We start from the raw sequence: 21,523 nt of genomic DNA, 5'->3' as shown, positions 1-21,523 counted from the left end.
GGCGGGTTATATGCAGATGGAGCTATAATTTTATAGAGCAATCTCAAATTGTGACCGCGGCCGGCAAAACGTCCCACTTTTTTGCTTGCAATATTATTGCATATTAAATATTATATAGGACGAATTAACTAGAAACTACTAGGTACTACTAAACTTAACTAAGAACTAGAGTCTGGCATGAAGAGATACATATGCGCCAACATCGCTTAATAAAAAGCGATTGTTAAGGTAACAATTTATATAATAAATGTTTATTTCTTGAGAACCTGTTTAGCCTAATAATCGGTAATGCCTACATGAAAAACAGATGTCCGAGGTCCTAGTCTAGGTATTTATTTTAAAATAGCTTTTAACAATAACATTGCGTTTGCGTAGTAAAAAATCGTACATTAATTTAAGGTACCAGGGAATAAAACTCAAAAAAATTATATATACGTAATTGACAAAAATTGTCTGGGAAGTAAAAATTGCATAAATAATAATGTGTATTCTTAATAATATATAATTTTGTATGGCCTTCATTTTCTTAATGTCAATACGATCAGAAAAAACAGTTTGAATTAATAGAGATGAAGTTATTCGAATGCGCTACAGATCATTTATATTTTATTGAATATTGAAATGTTTCTAACAATTCACTTGAATTTAAACGAGGTTTACATGGATATTCAATTTTACTCGGCTATGAAAAACCTCAAAAAGCTCTAACCGAATACGATGTCCCTTCAAACTGGCAGCCCATAAAACAAATAAAAAGAAATATGGATCGTTGTTTTTTACACTCAATAAAACAGTCTACTTAATACTTGGCAGTAAAGTTGCTCCCTAGTGCCCGTCGTGAGCTCGGGCCATTCGCTGTTTGCTCTCCTACCCTCGGTTTACGATCAGATAACTTTCACTCGCGAGTTTTTCAATGAATTCTAAATGTGGTACTACGACATCTTGCATCTCACTTTGTTTAGGGATCCACTTATATTCTAAGAAAAATAAACGAAAAAGTTTTGGCATAATAACAAGTCAGTTTTGCAAACGTAATGAGAACATTTTGTGTTAAAGCGCCATTTATACAAAAAATGGATGTTAGAGGGTATTTTTGTTTTTTAAACATGAATGTATATTAATGATTTTGCACGTAAAGAAAAATAATTATAGATCTCGCCCCGCGCCATGCCCTTACCACAACAACTCGTAGTATGAGTACTACAAGTCACTTGAAAGCCTATTCAGTTAGTTATTTCTTGTTACGAAACTGTTACACGTGAGTTTCGAAATATGATCTGTCAGCTGTCAATAGTGACATTTCTTAGCCATACAGCTGATAGATCATATACATCACCGTTTCATAACAAGATTATAAAGTTCGATTTGTCTTTCAGGACGCGGGATCATCGCTATGGGGATTGGACCAAGTATCAGGGTACGTAGCCAACGTGACAATCGTTAACGCTCCGTAGCAAACGAAACGCAGCTGTCACTGTCGCACTAATATGGAATAGTGAAAGAGAAAAATGTCTACGCTACGCTACGGAGCGTTAACGATTGGCACGTTGGCTAAACACTCTGATCCGCACACGTTGGAAAGTGGTTCTCTCTGTGCATATGAAGTTAAAACACGTCGGGAAACAAGTGTTAATATGATATACGAAAATGTTAATACGGGGTTGGAAAACCTCCCTGTATGTGGATATTGCGGATATATAATAATACAGAGCACTTTTTATATAGAGCATAATATATTTTTTATAATACTGCGTCGGTGGCAGACAAGCATACGGCCCGCCTGATGGTAAGCAGTCTCCGTAGCCCATGTACGCCTGCAACTCTAGAGGAGTTACATGCGCGTTGCCAACCCTGAACACCCCCCCCCCCCCTCGTTGAGCTCTGGCAACCTTACTCACCGGCAGGAATACAACACTATGAGTAGGGTCTAGTGTCATTTGGCTGCGGTTTTCTGTAAGGTAGAGGTATTTCCCCAGTTGAGCTCTGCTCTAGATCTGGAATGACATCCGCTGTGCTGTGCCCTACCACACAAAGCGAGATGACAATCACAATGCCCATACCTCTCTTTTGGACGTAGTTGAAAGACGTACCCGGGTGCAAGATTATAGGCAATATTGTGACCGCGGCCGGCAAAACGTCTCACTTTGTCGCTTGCCATAAAGACGCCTTGTCAGGTTACTCCTACGAAGATACAAGCAAATCTCTTCCTTATGGCAAGCGACAATATAGGACGTTATTCCGGCCGCGGTCACAATTAAATGCATGCATTGTGAAACACAGCATTGCTGCTATCGTGTTCAGTCCGTCGGCTTAATAGCAGCCTAAAATAATATTAATTTTGGGTTTCTGGATGATTACTGAATTAAATACACTATATTAATTTGCGGCAATGTGACGAAAATGTATTCAACATTAAACAAGTCACCCACCCTAATTTAAAATCCGTCAAAAGTAATTCCAAAATCACAACGAAAGGTTGTGATATATTGACAAAATTGTAACGTTATTGAACATAGGACATATATTATACATAATGGATATATACAGAGGACTACTATAACTAGCTTAAATCTAAAATAGGCCCTTGAGGCATTTTACCAAGGATGCTGGCGGTATTTCCTCGTTGCAATACTGATACGTTGTGCGAGGAAGCTGCCAGCCATTTGGTCACCAGTTACGTCAACCAGACAGACAGACAGTATTTAGTTTTTGTTATAGATAATATAATAAGTTCTGTGAGCTGTCAACAACGATATATTGGTTGAGAAAATGTCACTGTTGATAGCTGCCTGCGGCCCGATTCGAAGAATGAATTACGATAACGATAAGGTCTGGTTTAGATAAGTACTCATTTAGATATAGTTTGTATGTCGTATAAACGACAGAAGCAGCTCGATTCGGGCAACCAATGTCACTTTGACGTTAAAAATATCATAGATAGATCCTACTGGGTTAACAGCGGTATCGAAATAAACATCAATTTTGACATGTCGTTTAGTTATCGATCTTTTAAAGATCTTTCCAAGATCTTAAACGTGTCGTAATCATTCTTCGAATCGGGCCGATGTTCGCGGAGGGGCGCACAGCGTGTTTCTCCGCGAGCATGCGCGCGCGCGGGGCCGCCTTGGTGCGTAGGGTCCGAAGTTCCGAACTAGCCCCAATGCTGTCCTGGCCACGATTGGTAACAAAGTTCACTGTCCCTACATTCGACATTCCTGCGACAAGTACACCGTGGCCCAAAATTACGTTGACAAAATTAAAAAGTAAAATTTTTGAATTTGGAACGCCAAACGAATTCGGTTCATTTTCTGTTACATTCTTACACATATTGGCAACGTTTTATGAATAATAGCTTGTTTGAATTATATGAATATTTTTGGTTTTTATGATGTCTACGCAGCGTAAAGCAATAATTTCCTTGCACGAAGCGGGAAAACGACAGTGTGAGATAGTTAGATCGCTCGGTGTCAGTCGTCAACTGGTGTCCAAGACTATTGGGCGGTATAATGAACTCGGGCATTTTGCTGACCGCCCAGGAAGAGGAAGAAAGAGGACTGTTAGGACTCCGAGGCTTCGAAATGTTATAAAAAAGCGGCTTAGTCGTAATCCACGGACCAAAGTGCGAAAAATGGCTCGGGAACTGGGTGTAAGTCGATCAACGGTCCAACGTATTGTCGCTAATGATCTAAAATTAAAGGCATATAAGCTACGTAAAGCTCAGCTTCTAGAAGATAAAGATAAAAAAGTTCGTCTACAGAGATGCCGTTTGATTACGCGACGTGCCGCTACTGAAAAATGGAAAAATATCCTTTTTACTGATGAAAAACTTTTTTGTATAGAACAGGCCCACAATCACCAAAATGACAGAATTTACTCTTCTAGTCGCCCCGGAGAGGTCGCAGTCATTCCCCATCGTCAAAAGCCGGATTCAGTTATGGTTTGGGGTGGTATTTGCTCTACAGGCAAAACTCCTCTCATTTTTATTGAAAAGGGTGTAAAAATAAACCAAGAAATATACAGGAGAGATATTCTGGAAGCTGTAGTTCTTCCTTGGAGTCAACAACATTTCGGCAACCAGCCGTGGATATTCCAGCAGGACTCTGCTCCATCTCACAGGGCCCGAAGTGTGCAGCAGTGGTGTAAAGACAATTTTCCAGGGTTCATAAGCTCGAAAGAGTGGCCGCCCTACTCACCTGATCTAAATCCAATGGATTATAGTTTGTGGTCTATCTTAGAAACAAGGGCCTGTGCTACAAAACACAAGAGTGTAGACGCTTTAAAAGCGAAACTTACCCAGGAGTGGGCAAAAATAACCATGGAGGAGCTGCGGCATATCGTTGAAAATTTTACCAAACGTTTGCGTTTGTGCATTAAAGCCAAAGGGGGCTATTTTGAAGACAATTGATTTTTCTTAAATAAAAAAGGCTGTATTTTTAATTTTAAGTTGTATTGAATAAGTTATGTAAGTATTTAATATTAAAACTTAAAAAAATCTTTGTCAACGTTTTTTTGGGCCACCCTGTATGTTGTAATAGTTATTTACAACTCGTGTCGATTTAAAACACTCCCTTCGGTCTTGTTTTGATTTATCGCCACTCGTTACGAATTTCCTATTTTTCGCACTTGTATCGTACATCGTTTTACAGTTACATATGACCCTTAGCACATAATGTGCTAATTTACGCACTAATCCGGAAAAATAGCACCATATGTATTGTAAAATAATTTGTGTTGTGTTGTATAAATAAGTACTGTAATTTATGTTAATATGAATTTTTATTTTGTTTTATGTAATTTTAATGTAATGTAATATTATTTAATCGCAATAATTTCTATTGTTACTCGAAATAAACATATTTTATTGATTAATTTTTTATTTTTCAATACTTGAATGAGTGAAATACTTTTATTGTAAAAGAATAAAAAAGATTTTGTTTTTTAATTCAGTGGCTTTAAAAGGAAATAATCAAATACAATTACGCAACTGTTAGGTAATCATTTTCTATTTATTATTTTTCTGTCATTTTTAGATTTCATATTTAAAACTTTTATTCTAAGAACCCTTCCCATAAATTGTGTTCGTGCCTGCTCCTCCATAAACTGGCCGATGAGACGATAATGTACACTTTGTCGTGCGTCGCCTCACCGACATAATAGTTTCCGCAACGCTTTCTGTGCCTACTCATAGTCTAAAGATCAAGAGGAACAGATAAATTGATGTTCAAGAGTCTTCTTTGTTGAGTGTTGACAAGTTCGAGTTATCAATAATTAAGGGAGAAGGAGCTAATATTAGTGCCAACGTACCTAATATACCTGGGTTTCTCTGTAAATGATTTCCTGTTCGAAATATTAAATGATTGGCCTAATTACAGCAAGCTACCAAAAATAACATATTCACTGTACGTGCCTAACATATTTAAGTTTTTAATACTCCCCTATTTTCACAATAAAGAAAACTACTAGACTGGAAAACTATGATAATCGAACGGGTTGCAAATATTTTATAAAAAAAGATCTAAATTATGCCTACGCTAAGTTTGCTTGTCAAGTATACAAATGTTTGTCACTTTTCAGACCAATTGAATAATGGGAAGTGAGTATAATTTAGCTTGCAAGATCCGAAAAAACATATTTCAAACAAACAAGCATTGCAAGTTAAATAAAAGCTTGTAAAATTATGTTATTCAATGAATAAATATCGTGGTAACCAGATTCATAGCGATATTATTGCTCTGTGAGTTAAATGTAACTTTTTATTGTTAACTTATAACTGTAGCACACATAATTTGAACTAAAAAGATTTATCGTAAAATCATAACCGTGCAATACAAATAAAACTTCGTTTCGCTGGCGAATTAGCTCTTCCACGTCCCCAGTTCCCTGCGGCACTATTTCTCGCAACTGCATCAAAGACGGACATTAAACTTGCATTAACGCTCCGAGTTTTATTGAAACTTTTAATTTTGCATTCATTCGGCAGCCGCGCGAAGTTTGTCGTGCGATTTAAGACCTTTATTCGTTTCTAGGTCTTTTTTCTGGAATATTATAAACTTCATCAAGTTCTTCGATATTTTATCATAAATTACAATACTTTAAAATCGTTTCTTCTATGCTCATTAATAGGATAACTTGAAATTGTTTTTATGTTTTAAGAAGATATTTGCGCTATTGTTTTACTTTGATAATGTATTAAGCCCAAACAGGTACTTGAACTAATTGGAAAACTTAACTTCCCAATTTAAAGGATTGAATTATTTAAAGCTACTTATTTACATAAGACTATTATTGAAGCTTAACTGGTATATAGTTCACATTTAAAAACAAAATGTATACTTCTTATTTGCCCAGCCTGTAGCTTTTATAAAATAGGAGGTCGGTCGGTACATATTATCTGATATTCCACAAGAATGTATCCACAATTTATCAACAGACAATTATATGACAAACATTTGTCTTAGTAACGACGTTATTTGCCTAGTCCTACATAACTCAGTAGCGGAATAACAGAGAATATCCAGTTGGATGATTTTAACATGGGACCAATTGAAACAACCCTCGTCAACGCTATCACTATTATAATTCAACCCACCTTCAGTTATGAGGCGTTAGGATATAGCACAAATTTGATTATTGAATTACTATAATTTTGGCTTAAAAGCGGGTTAATATACTAGTGCGAAAAAGACGACAGATACATGGTTATGTATTATTTTTTTAATTTTGTAATATAGGGAAAAGCGTAGGTATAGGAACTCGTTAGGACCGTGGAGCTACTCGTCTTGCTTCAGAATGTAAGGAATTGGGCAGTGATGCAAACAAAATTTAGTTCATACGAATAATAAATATTTGTTGTACCGCAGCCGTAAAAGTGCATGGCGAATTTGTCAATTAATGAATCCATAATTTCTCCATGCAATTTTGCAGCACACTGTAACTAAAAAAAAAGGAAAATAGTCAATGGAGCTGGGTGAATCAACGTTTTCTTGCCTTTTGCAAAAATTGCCCTTAATCATTATTAATTTAACTTTTCTTTTTTTTTACCATGGTCGTAATGAAACAAGATCCTTAATATACATATATGCCTGATCCGACAGAAATAAAAATAGGTCAAATTTTTATTAAAAAAATTGGGTGACCCAGTGGACGACTCTTATTTTCATACAAAAGTGTAGGACTACTTTGTCTCCTGGTGGGTCAATGCTCTTAAACACGTTATAAAATATCAAATAATGATAAAAAATATTGCATTACGTAGCTTGTTTATCCGTTTTAGTATAATAAGAAAAAAATAATTACATAAAATCCGTTTTTTTTTATCACTTGTAGTCAAAGTAGGTAAAATTTTGCTGACAAAAAAGAGTTGATTCAGCCGGTTATTAAAATATCCAAAATAACCCTTGAATTTAGTTGTGAAAGCATTGTAAATAGGTATTCATATTCATATTCATATTCATATATTTATTGATAAAAGTAATTACACGTCCAAAATACTTACACAATCGTATTACATTTAACTAAATGTAAATTGTAAAATAATAATATTCATATTTTAAGATGAAATAATAGTTAATGCCTGTGCCCGTTCTGTGGGCCCCTGAAACTATTACCAGACCGTCGGTCTACCTTGTCGGATGCTTCCGTGTTGCCTTCTTGGAGCACATGGTTCCCTTTTCAGCCCCATCGATCAATTTGTACCGTGATGTACAAGGGAATGCGGTCTAGAAAGCAGACGTAGATTTCTGATATTATTTATTTTTACAGATACCCCGCACCTCCACCATGTAACGAGGGAATGCGGTCTATCTGTGGTGGCGAAAATACACGCAGACGTAGATTTCTGAGATTATATATTTTTTCATAACATCCAGTTAGATTACAATTATCGACTACCCTTGATGGTTACCATCTTTCGAATGCTCGTCTGCAGATCTTTATTTATCTAGCAGGGCGATGGTCCGAATTCAAATCTATAACTGTTGCCAGTTATCTTCAAAAAGACTGTGAAGGTTTCCTTGAAGGAACCTTCACAGTACCGATTCTACACTATAATTATGTGTGTTAATGTGGCATTTTAAACCCATTGTATATAGCCACAACAATCGAGGCGTGATATCTTTGTAAATCTCTCTATTAATTTAGATATACATGCTATTGATAAGATAAGCCATATATCCGATTACGGCAGACAACGCACCTGAAATACATGTTCTATTAATTACTCAAACTGGATTACAGGGCAAACAATGACATTAATTATGCCTAGGGGATTAAAGTTCTAGGTAATATTCGTACACAAAGTATATAGTATTGTTCGGCGAAACCAGATCGTTAATTCAAACGTCAAAATGATTACTTATATTGAATTCATGTCAATGTTAATAATGGAATAATACCCCATCATATTAGGCACATCATACTAATGTAACTTACCGATAATCATAATTAGTATGCGAGTAGAGGTTACAAAAACATACATATTTAGAATGCGTGACGAAAAAGGCCTTTACGCACAGTGACAAATGGCCCGATTCGAAGAATGATTACGACACGTTTAAAACCAATGTTTATAGATTAGTTGTCAAGCGGACCCCAGGCTCCCATAAGCCGTGGCAAAATGCCGGGACAACGCGAGGAAGAAGATATGATACTAGATTAAACATACATAATTCAGATCTGGTAACCAGAACTCACAGTTTATAATTTAGTATTTCAGTTCATGTTTAAAAATACTTCATTTGATTAATTTAAAAGCCGTTTTAAATATTTTTATACAATTTTGAACTTTGGCTGAACGTCGGATTGGTTAATTCCTAAACAGTTGAAACAAGACAATGTGGCGGACGAATATTTGAAATGTCACCGTATTTAAGAAAAACTTCGCTTAAAATGTATGATGAGAAACATTGTGTGTAACTCAGGGAGTAAGAATATTGCTACTCGAGTCATTAATTCACTCCAACCTGCGGCTATCGTAAATATATATACTCTCGCACAATATTTCACTTACCCCCCTCGTTGTACAATGTACTATTGGCACTATTAATGTATAAAAAAATCAGCCGACCCATGGTTAATGCAAGAACGCTGAAAGTAAAGAGAGTAAAACAATATAAATATCTCGAATATCGTTCAATTCAATTACTCCATCTGATCAATCAATAAGGTTTCAAGCACGCATTGAGCCCGTAAATTACTCAACTGGCGATACCTAAATGCCCAATTTAAGAGAACTCAAGCGGCGTATCCCTAAAACAAAAGCAATCTTCAAAGCGTGTAAATAAAACTCGGTCAATTCCTCCGCGACAAAGAAGCTAAATTGAAATTGAACATTTCTAATTACTCATTAAGTGTCCCGTAATCGAAAAAGGAAGGAAACCTTTCCAAAATGAAACGTTAATCGAATTTCTGGAGAGAATTAGAACTCATAAAGAAATCGCTTGTTTCTGCCCGGGACAGCTTTGTCGCCGTCGTAAAAATCCGCTATTTTCGCCGCTTCACCCTTGCTCGCCGACAATAATTCGCGTCTTGGCGGGAATTTAATCCTGAGTGCTTTGGGAAATCGTGCAATCAGCTTGCACACTTTTCTAAAGTAATACATTGCTTGTACTTTTAGCGTCAGCAATGTTAGTTTCCCTACTTATTTTTTTTTACTGAGAACATCTATGCATTTTAAACGATATACAGAATTGAAAAATAAATACATTATTCTCTTTGTTTATCTTTCTTTTCAGATAAGGTTTATTACAACAATGGATATAAAAGTAAAATCTAAAAATACACAAAATCAATACGCAAAAGTAAAAAACTAACCTATAAGTAGGTTGCCGCCAGCAGTGTAGCACGGCCCAAGCAGCCGGTGGTCAGGGCCGCAGAGTGAGGAACCGACGAACTATAGGGGGAGTCCGGGAGACTTGAACCTCTTTTTACTCAGAAGCCACTAGAGGTTTATCCGTATGTGTTAGCAACTCGATTTTTCGTGTATAGATGACATATCTAAATAGGTATCTTAGAGCATAGCAAAGTGCTGATAAAGTACAAAATTTAAGTTCTGCAAAAATATTTTTCTTAAACGGGGTATTGGCTCAAGTCTCCTCAACCTATGGGAGAGTTGACCAGGGGGTGTGGGAGTAATGACCATACATATGTTAGGTAGGAAAAACAGTGAAAAAAGTGCTGTTTAATCCAATATATTTATTAAAAAAGGAAAGTAGTTGTAACAAAGTATTTTTACCCATAAAACAAAATGTTAAAATTTAATAAACTTTATAAAATTTAAAATCGGTAACATTAACATGAAATTCAAGAGATCAATTATCTTTAAGTTATTATTATTATTAATTATTTCTATGAGATCAATTCAGTCAACAAATTATCAAAGGCACATGCAAGGTCTTTTTCATTTTACATAACATAATTCTTCATGTCAAATAAAGTTGTCCACATCTTTGTCAGTTAACCCATCGCAAACTTCGTGAATATACCTATCCTTTGCAGGAACCACACAGTCGAACATTTTTTATGCAACTTACGTCGGTGGTAAACAAGCATACGGCCCGTCTGATAGTAAGCAGTGACCGTAACCTATGGACGCCTGCAACTCTTAGAGGTGTTTTATGCGCGTTGAGCTCTGGCAACCTTACTCACCGGTAGGAACACAACACTTGTTTTTTATTTTATTTTTGGATTTTTTTCTCTTGTCGCTATCTTGCAACACCTTCCTCTTACCTCCTCTGACGTTTGGCCTGCATAAAAATAAAGCAAACCCTTATTTAAGCACAGTGTGGGAGAATTGAACCACTGATCATGTCTCCCTACCACCATGCGGGTCAACTCTCCCGCACCCCCCTTTACTTTATATAGATTATTATTGCTTTATACTCTTACAATAAACATTCCAAATGATCACTGTTAGTAAAACTATATTAACCAACAAGTACAATAAGATAAAATAACACTACTCACCTGTTTAATTGTCAAAATAGTGTAAAAATATAAAATTGTAATTTTTTTCACTTCGCGACAGCGAAACCACGTTTACTCCAGACATTTCCAAACCAGACTAATAGCGGCCAATATGGCGTCGCCAAAAGTTGCGCCTTCTGTTAAAGTACGACATGAGCTGTCAACGGCGTCGGTGGCGCGAAATTTGAATAGAAATATTTGTCGTGGTTCAACTCTCCCACCTGGTCATATCTCCCGGACTCCCCCTACGCGCCGTGTCCAAAATTACGGCCTTCTGCATCTGACCCTTGATCTAGCCACGTAGCGAGAGTCACAAGAACAAACATTTTTATCCCTCTCACACCTCGAACACCTCCTACTGGCTTCAGAGAGCTCCGTCGCGTATGGTCAGCCCATAACCGCTTTAAAACCGGAATTGGTAACTGGGCACACCACTGGCACAAATGGGGCAGGAGAGCCTTTCCTGCCTGCGAGAGTGGGCACCCAGATTAGACCATCAAACACATAGTGCTGGAATGTCCCCTCACAAAATATATGGGCCATGTGAATGACTTCAATATCCTAGCTGAAAGAGCGGGTGCTTATCTGAGTAGGGCGAAGTTTTAAGTTGTAAGTATAATATATTCTCTACAGTTTTGTATCCAGTGACATGTAACGAAGCCATACCATAAATAAATAATAGCGAGAGTCTCTCTAGCTGTTGGTCGAGACTTTTCGCTATGAGACCGTTCGCTGACATGACGTCTTTGCTGCTCACAGAAGTAAAGTGGTTGTTAAGCATTTCCTCCAGTTCAAAGGCAGTTTTTGCTGAGGTTATTTACTTAGATAATGTCCATTTATTTATTCTTTAGTTTTCCATTTCAGGTTTTCTTATTATACGGTAATAAAATAATTGAGTGTGTTATTACTCCAGGTATTCTTAAACCTAATACATTATTATTTAAGTACACAGTAAATGGTCTCCGTTACACTGACTAAAAGTATAACTGCGTTCACAAAGTTAGCAGGAACTGGCAAGTTTCCAGAACAACGGTGGAAGGAGCAGTTTTAAGGCGATCCGATCAACTCGACACCGAATCTAAATCAATTTGTGCTGCGCTCAGATCTAATCATTTCTACTTTTACTCTAGAAATTCTAAAAGCGAAGAACCAAAGAGATTCTCTAACAAGATATAAAATTGCTTACTTGTAGTAATGGATATCCTATTTTAAAAGTGAGGCTAGATTATGACAAAACCTCAATAATTTTACCATATTTAGAGACTAATATTTATATGTCATTGGAATGATAGTTTGCGTAGGTACGTTGCGGTCGTTCTAAAGGTCACACACGATGCGGGCAATCAATTCGGACTAGCAATATACGCTATAGCGTTCTTGCTTATTGATGTGTGAGATACATTGCAAACCGTGTCAAACTCGGATCATAACAATAACGAAACCGAGTTGGGATGTAAATTAATAATTAGTTTTCTGGAATACATGCATGTGGTAGTTACATGTGTGCTAAGTAGCATGACGTACTGATACCTGATTCATATCCTGGTTTAAGACTTTATTTTTACTCATAAAAGGATAACGCATTTACTTACAATGAGATATTTACATAATATTAAATGCATGCATGCTACAGTAGCATGACGTACTGATACCTGATTCATATCCTGGTTAAAGACTTTATTTTTACTCATAAAAGGATAACGCATTTACTTACAATGAGACATTTACATAATATTAAATGTATGCATGCTATAATTAAACATATTTGGCTATAAGGATAAGTGATGCATTTATTTTAAAGTAATGAATTGTAGGTATATTCGTAATCGGCATTTCGTTCAATAACAGTAAGCCAAATAACGTGCGCGAGGATATTCTATGCAATAACTAATTATTAAATTTGTCTCATAATTGTACGCTTATGAATAAAAATAATACGTCCCTAGGCTTTGTTAGAAATGTTCTTAAGTATGAGCTTAAATAATAATTTTGAATTTAAATTATTATACTTAATAGGCTTTGTTGATTTCCACAAACTCATTATATTAAATTGAATTTAGTATTCTCAAGATGGAATTAAAGAAATATAATTTCGCATTCAAAACAGATACTTTGATAATAATGAAATTATAATAAAATGTTCCAATGTTTAGTAAACGTAAATTTGATAGGCTCGACGGCGATTCAATTTAAACTTGTTATAAAATTATTTGAAGAAGTATATCGGCACAAACTCGATCGCATTAAATGTCTTTCGGAAAATGTATCGGTTTAGACTTTGACACCATTTTACAGTCACCTCTTTTTCTGATCATCAAAATTGTGAGAAATAAACAAATAACTTTTTGAATAATAACAAATATAGCAGTCTAACAAAATTATGTATCGCATAAGTAAGTAAATATTTCTTGTTTATTGTGCACTACATAAGGTCAATGTGGAGAATACCGTCTAGCAGATAAGACCGTCTATATGGTTTTTCGTCGTTATCAAACGCAAAAGTAGTATACTCCACTTACAGAAGTTCGGTAGAGCAGAAGGAGCGAAGTCCTTCTTCCCTGACTCTGTCTGAACGACGTACGTATGCAAATACGACAGTTGTTGACTTATAAAAAACAATTAATAATAAAATTAAATTCATTTATTTCGGACAATAAGGAATCCATAAATACAACTGATAAGTAAATTACTTAAAATTATTATTTTTCAATTAAAATTCAATCATGTATAAAATCATAAAAACTTTAAATTTAAATTACAACATCGTTTGATTTCAGAAAAAAAATAAAGGAAAAAAATTACAACCGTTTCAATTCTTGCCCCACATTGACCTAAATGAAAAATTAACACAAAAAAAAGAACATACAGATAATAACTAGGGAACAACAGGATATAAAAAGTATACTTATACTATACTTTATCAATCAATAAATAAATTCAGATAATATATTGTATGCTTGTTACTCTAAACTAGTTAGACTGCTATGCAATATTCAGCTAGCTATGAATGTCCGCATAACTATTACTCGAACTAATAACTAAAGCGGAAACTCGTGCAATCACTTGTGTTGTGTGTTGAGCGACATGATTTGAAGCTTGATTGATTTGCATTGCCTTCATCAGACCTTGATGGGTATTATGGCTATTACAGCATTATGTGTGGTTTGTTATCTACGTTGCAGTTCTTTGAAAATCAGGATTGGCTTCGCATCTTGAATTCGCCTTTAGTACATAACTTCGCCTTAACTAGTAATAGTGGGATTCATGGGCGTAATCTTCATTTAAGGTTTGGAATAAGTATATTTTCATACAAAAAAATAAGGCAAAGATAGGAACGATGTAGGTTATTTCATTTATATATTTTTAATTTTAAACTTTTTTAACGCATCTCTTTATTGTGAACACACTGGAAAGCTATCCCTTTCTTAATAAAATTACTACCTATTATAATATTTTAAAGCGTAAGCGTAGCGTAAAGGCACTCTTAATTGTGCAAAAACGGGTGAGAAAGTTGCATTTTACCCACATGCGTGGCAGAGTAATCTAATGCAAATTTTGAGTGGTTTCCGTATGTTCCAATATTAGCACGAGCGAGCGGTTAAAAATATCTTTGCTCCCTTGTAAAACAATGACTATTAATTGGGCTAAGTTTGGCACCAACGATGAAGTTAGGATTCCCTACGGTAGATACTTTTGCCACCTCGATTTTCAACGAATAGCAATATTGATAGCATGGTTTGGTAATATCACTTAAGCATCCTTTACATGGTATTATGAAAGGGTTTCGAACCACATATCCAGTGGATGAAATTATCAAATAGTCATGTAAATGATAAAATGTGACCGCGGTTTGGATCCCAAATTCACGAATGCTCATACAGCTCGCCAAACTGTGCGTGAAATCGGTTTTCCAGAGTTTGATCTGCAATTTGGTTCAATGAACGAAACTGTTCTGTCTTCCGACATCCATAAATTAGACTAAGCTTAGATACACACTTGCTTTTCAGACTTTGCAAAAACATGAGTTTGGTAAGAGGCATGAAAGTGGAGATGGATCGGGACACTATCCGCCTAGGTGAACACAACATTGTGTGTACCGCTCTTAATTGGAAGCCGCCGGGATACAAACGTAGATCGGGTCATCCTGTACGTGTACACGATGGCGGAGTTCCATTAAGAAGTAGCGGAATCCTATTGAGATGAGCTGGAGTGAAATTAAGAATGCGGCTGGGGATCGACGAACGTGACGCGAGCTCGAGAAGGCCCTCTGTACCACTGGGGTATTTGTTACTCACCAGCTTCCGCTGATACGTGAGTGAGCGGCACCCCATCGCGGAACCAGCGCGTGACTGTGACGTGCGCGCGTACTGGGGCGGACGCGGCGCAGGTCAGCACCGCCGCGCCGCCGGTCACGCCGTGCGTCGCTTGGACGCGCACTTCCCAGGATTCGTCCATTACTGTAACAAATGCAAACAAATTATGGTAGAAAATGGTTGAATTGCGTTGTATATCGAAGGAAATGGACCCACATAGCTGGTAAAAGTATGACTGTATTGTGGTGTTAATAAATATGCGTTGAAATGAATAAAAATTACAACCACATGGTAAAACGCGGACATATACATACTTTTCATCTCGTGTACTTCCGATAATATCTACTTAGTGTCCGAAACAGGTATCCACGCTACATTTTTATCGTATATCAAGACGCATGCCTTATGTAATATTCCAAAACGGCCGTATTTCCAACAGATCCGCAATATTGCAACAGTGACGCAACTTCGTTAGCGTGTCAGTGTCCCGCTGTACACGTCACGTGACGAGTGACCTAATTAATTATTGGGATCTGGGCTAGGGCACTACAGCCCGGTTTACGATAATAAAGTAACTGAGAGGACCAGTGAAAGTGCATTAGGAAAACAAACGTGCCCAAAATTCCATGTACACACAAAAATAAAACACACACACGACGTGCAGTTTTCTTATACGGTGTACTAGTATAACTTCATTGCAAATATGAATACTTATTGTACTTTATTATTCATAATTTCACAAAACACAGTTGTTGTTGACAACTTAAAATAACACACAAAGCTATGCCATCGGTAGCCTGCTGATATTGCGGCCTGCACGCATAATGCACTTGCCTGCTTGTGTGGCCAAGCACTAAGTATAACACCATATTCAACAAATAATAAGAAGCTGTTCTATGACAAGCATGAATGTTTAAAACATTCATGCTTGTCATAGAAATCATATTAAAATCGGAGTATTTTTTATAGATAATTTCATTTATAGAAATAAAATTTGCTTATTAAAATGCTACTTTGTATTATATACATCTAAAAAAGGTACACTATTTGCTCATTTTAAAAGCGCCGTTATAATTATTACACGGCTCTCAGTAAATACCTTCCGCTTACACCCGCTAATGACACCACACACGTGGAAAATTTGCCGTCAGTTGTTATCCCCAAAAATAGCTGTCAAACTTTCCATGCAATGATATTTCAACTTTGCTAATTACATACGTTGAAATAAGTTTTTATTTGTGTACGAAAACCAGTATACAAATGTATTCAATGCACGTGACGTTTGATTTCACGGAGGCCTAATCGGCTAAAAATATCGGTGCTCTCCTTTGTGAACAGGCAATGTTACGGTTCCGATCATAAACCACATTGTTTTCTATGCAGAGAAGCACATAAAATATCATTATTAAATAAAAGGTTATTTAACAAAGGCACATTGCAATCGCACTAGGCATGGCCTGTATCGCGGGGGCAAGGTCATCATGAATTATCAATATATATATTAAGAATAAGCAATTAAACAAATTAGCATGGATGAAAAAACTTGTATGTGTGTACCTCCAATTCTTCAGACGTATAAATAAAATCACACAAAAAAACATCGTGAATCTCAGCAGTGGCAAGGTGCATTGACAAGCGAAAAAAAAAATCCAACTTTAGTCAGGTGATAAAGGTGACAGTGTGGCTATAATGAAATCTACCGCGTCATGAATAATAAGCGTTCGGACTCTGATTTCCCCTGTTGCCGATGGCCGAAACGGATGGCGCGGGTGGCGTAAAATATAAGAAATAGCGGTAACATTATTAAAACATCAAAAAGTGTACGTATGCTAGTGTACTGAACCGCTGATTTTCCGTCTAAATGTAAGTCGAGTTTTATGATTGAGGCTAAATAAGTAGAACCTCACCAACACCCACCGCACGAACATCGCTCAGGATGGGTGAAGAGATAGTATATTCAACAAACATACAACACTGTTAGACGACCAGTCTGGCCTAGTGGCTAGTGGCCCTGCCTATGAAGCCGATGGTCCTGGGTTCAAATCCCGGTAAGGACATTTATTTGTGCGATGAGCACAGATATTTGTTCCCGAGTCATGGGTGTTTTCTATGTATTTAAGTATTTGTATATTACATACTATATCGTTGGCTGAGTACCCACAACACAAGCCTTTTTGAGCTTATCGTGGGACTTCTGTGTAAGAAATTCTAATAATATTTAGTTATTTACTTATTTACTTACTGTAAATGCCTGTATATAATATGTAAAAATAAAAACAAAATTTAGTTTTATGGGAAGCCTTAAGTGTCACACGAACCCGTCTACCTTATAAAGGCTTAACTTAGGTACATGAAACTTGGCTTGAACATTTACCTACGTAACTTTAAGTCTGGTACTAGTTATCGTTGGTAAAATTGTTACGAAATGAAAATAGTGTGAGTAGAAGTTTTGTATGTACTCGCTCTAATTTCCTTGTTTTACAATTTCTAGAAACGAAAACTAGTATCAGATATAGATATCTATTGTCATTTCAATGCAATTTCAGAAATATTGTTTTATAAAAACATTTCTGAAAATTTTGAAACGGTAACTTCCGGCCCGTTCGTATCGCGCCGTAAGGCTAAATTATAGTAGAAAATATTTACCAACACCCACCACACGAACATCGTTTAGGTTGGGTGTAGAGTAAGTTAAGAGTCACACGAACCCGTCGCCAAAAGCCGCTCCCATTCAATTGAAGTTACGCTCTGATTTTAAAATATTATGCTTATAAAGGGGCATAAGGGTGTCAGAATTTATGCCAAATTCAACCCTATCGCTTTGAAATAAAGTTCAATATCAGATCTGATATATATTTCATCTGCCTTGTAAAGGTATAAATTACATGAAACTTGGCTTGAATATTTACCTAACTTATATCTCATCGTGTAAATTATTTAAAAAAAGAAAATAGTGTGAGTAGATTAGAGATAATGTTAGTAGATTGTACTGGAATGTTCATGTCAAATTTCATGTTTTTTTAATGTTGTCATAAAATGAAACGGTAACTGATTGTATGGCGGTGGCTATTAGGTTCAAGTGACTCTTAATTTTTTGAACACAATTTATGGTGTCTGCAATGAGTAGATAACCCATACGGTGTTTCTCCATCCATCTCTCTTTAAATGAAAAATTGTATACAATAAGTCTATTTAACTCGCTCAACGCTTTATGTTAAACCACAACATAAGTGCATTTTTTATCGTTACGGCAGTTAAAATTAATGTTATTCTTAGAGCCGGCGCGGTGTCTAGACGGCCGCTTAATGATTTCATAAATATACTGCCACAAACAAGATAAATTGACACATACACAATATTGTGGTAGTGGTAGTAATTCAGTTAGCAGTGTAGATGTAGAATAGAGCACTTAACTAGTGACTGTGAGCTGTAGACTTCGCAAGCATAGCTTAACACTTTCGATGCCAAGCTTCCCATTTCCAATACATACGTGTTCTAGGCAGTTAATGTTTTAGAATTGAATAAATGTGTGTTTTATTGACAACAATATTATATTTAATCATCGAACCTGCTTTTAAAATTTTACGAGAATTTTTGCTCAAGCTGAAACCAATACCTTTGCTAACGCGCGGTCTAAAGATATAATGTGTTACAAAATGAAATCTCTACTTAAGTGATAAAAATCGCATTGTTTTAAATTTGGCTCTTTTAAGTATAAGTTTTACGCCAATGTATGTCTGTAGCGTCGTGGCTCTAAAACGGATGGACCGATTTCTATGCGGATTTTCTTTAGCATTTCATGAACGGGTATTCCGCTCTAATCCTAATTCTCCTACATATCTTATCTGAAATATTTTAATAGGTATTGTACCATGAAACAGCTGTTTAAAGTTTGATTTAGCATCTCTAGAACCAAAATTATGCCTCTTATTACTATCCTCACAAAAGATTTTCTCCATGTGTAACTCTAGGATTGTTGGATAAAGTAATAAAGTTTGGTTTTCCTCCGAATCATCTTTTACTGAACGCTGTTCGCTCAAACGTAGTTAATACCGCTAAAGGACACTATTCAGTAATAATGAAGCGTAATCGATTTCTATAGAATGAATCTTTGTAAGGCTATTGTTCTTAATCCGGAAGATTCCAAAATGGTGCAAGGGACTAAAACTACATGTGCGCGAATATTCAAGTAATTTTACATTATATTAAATTTATTTGTATATAAAGTAACAGGCAAATTAAAGTTTAAGTTATTAAATCTCAATCCAATATTCATTCGTTCTTTTAAAATTAAATGGCTTCAGTTCATTGGGATAATTTCGCCAGTGTCAAGGTATTAGGAACTTTAAATACGACTAAAATTGTACGATTAATACAAGACAGTGTACGGTGATTTTATCAGCTCTTGTAAAGTGATAGCTGGACTTTGCAAGTAGCACGTGGACTACCGACCAATTTAATATGATATTGATCTGTCAAGGTCAAAAATGAAGTTTTTGGATTCGAGTTTTAGTTATTAGATCTCAATACAATATGATACTGATCTGATACCTACTGATGTCAGTGGCAAAAGTGACGATTTTGGTTGAAGGTTGACATAATGTGCAATTTAGTAGGTCCTCTAAAGGAGATTGGAACCATCTCATATAGAAATGATGTCAGATCCATGTTAGATCAGTATCACATTCTAATGTCGGATTTGGCCTGCAAGTATTGACGAAACGCTTGAAAAAAAGTCGAAGCTATTAAATAGATTCATCATCATCATCATTTTAGCCTCCAGTCGCCCACTGCTGAGCTAGTATCTGTATGTCTGGCGTAGCCCTACAGGTAGATATCTGGATACTTAAATTTGCTTAGTTAATGTAAGAACACACGAAAGAATTGGTAACTGACGTTACAGTCTCATGGAATTACCCAGCTAAGCTCCTGGTAGTTTTATTAATAACTAGCATTTTACACTAACACGTTATGCGTATACACGAGCCAGACCGTAGTTATACCATTAAGTGTACTCACAGGCGAAACAATGCCTCGTTCCGCTGATAAAAGACTCGGCACGTAATCAGATCATCGATGCATAAACCTTAACTAGTCACTTGCGGAAGGGCCCTCGATTCTTTTATAGGAACAGCGTGAACGAGGTGCTCGAGTGTTGTCACAAAGGCGCATTGTTCTGGGGTGCGGCGGGAATTGCTGTCGATCAAAAAGCCACTTAAAAAGAATCAAATCAACTTTTGTTTTTACCATTTTACTCTCTGTTGCTATACGTGGTAAGACTGAAGTTTAGTTGCTACTGATTTTTCGGTAACATGCCTTTAATAATTTATTTTAAGGATACGATTAATAGTTTTTTATCCATTTCATTTCATTAATACAGTGTGATGTTAGAAAGTGAACGTATTTTACATATCTTCTTAGTATATTTATTAAATTATTATGTTCCCAAGAAAGTTTTTTTGTGATTATTTCCAAACTGGTATTTGACGTTAAACCATCCATTTCCTTATCCATTCCATTTATTACAAGTAATATTATCGCTCTTTAGCGATAAGGCCGCCTATTGTTTACCTCCGTCTTTATGTATTATGTGTATTTTCTTGTACATGTATTTTGAGGTTGTGCAATAAAGAGGATCTATTTGTTATAAATGTAAATATTTGTGTGTGTCTCTCCATCACAAAAACTAGCTTCCTACCTTGACACTTACTTAACTACCTACACAGAGATAAAATATTTAGTTTATTCGACTAGCATTAAGTAGATAGAAGATTAAATTTTGCTGAAGAGAATATAAATGGAACTAATTAAATAACCGTTATCGTCTTTCTTTGCTTACCTGTGCTTCTACAAAAAGCGCAAAAGTAAATTGGGAAATTTGAAAACCTTACCGCGAAATGGGAAATATAATTGAAAAACGATTGCATTTTCCTTTAATCGGAATCGGATCGCATTGATTTGTTCTTAACCTATTAAATATTACAAACTTAATTTGCCGGGTAACTTGGTAGGAGGCGGCACGGCCGGATGGTCGGGAGACTTAATAAATTCTCTTTTTAAGGTTCTGTTTGTCGTTTGTGTTGGTGCGAAATTAAAAACGTGTTTTCGCTGACGGGATACAGATTTGGTTATTGGAACAAATTTAGGCAATATTTTATGGGCACCAGCGGACGTGTCATTCGGAAATACTATTAGATTGTTTATCGCTTTAAGTACTAACAGTCGACGACTAGAATAGTTACATCTAG

At 36.1% G+C, this 21,523-nt stretch overlaps 1 protein-coding gene across 1 annotated transcript in view; it reads right to left on the bottom strand.

Moving 5' to 3' along the window:
* Positions 1 to 21,523, bottom strand: part of LOC133519217 (cell adhesion molecule Dscam2-like) — a 77,973-nt gene that overhangs the window by 47,832 nt on the left and 8,618 nt on the right. The window contains exon 2 of the mRNA XM_061853207.1: positions 15,258 to 15,419. Within this exon, the coding sequence (XP_061709191.1) occupies positions 15,258 to 15,419 (162 nt within the window). The remainder of the gene's footprint in view (positions 1 to 15,257; positions 15,420 to 21,523) is intronic.

This window comes from Cydia pomonella, chromosome 6, assembly GCF_033807575.1.
Source record: "Cydia pomonella isolate Wapato2018A chromosome 6, ilCydPomo1, whole genome shotgun sequence".
NCBI lineage: Eukaryota > Metazoa > Arthropoda > Insecta > Lepidoptera > Tortricidae > Cydia > Cydia pomonella.
This window is presented reverse-complemented; position numbering and strand designations above follow the sequence as displayed.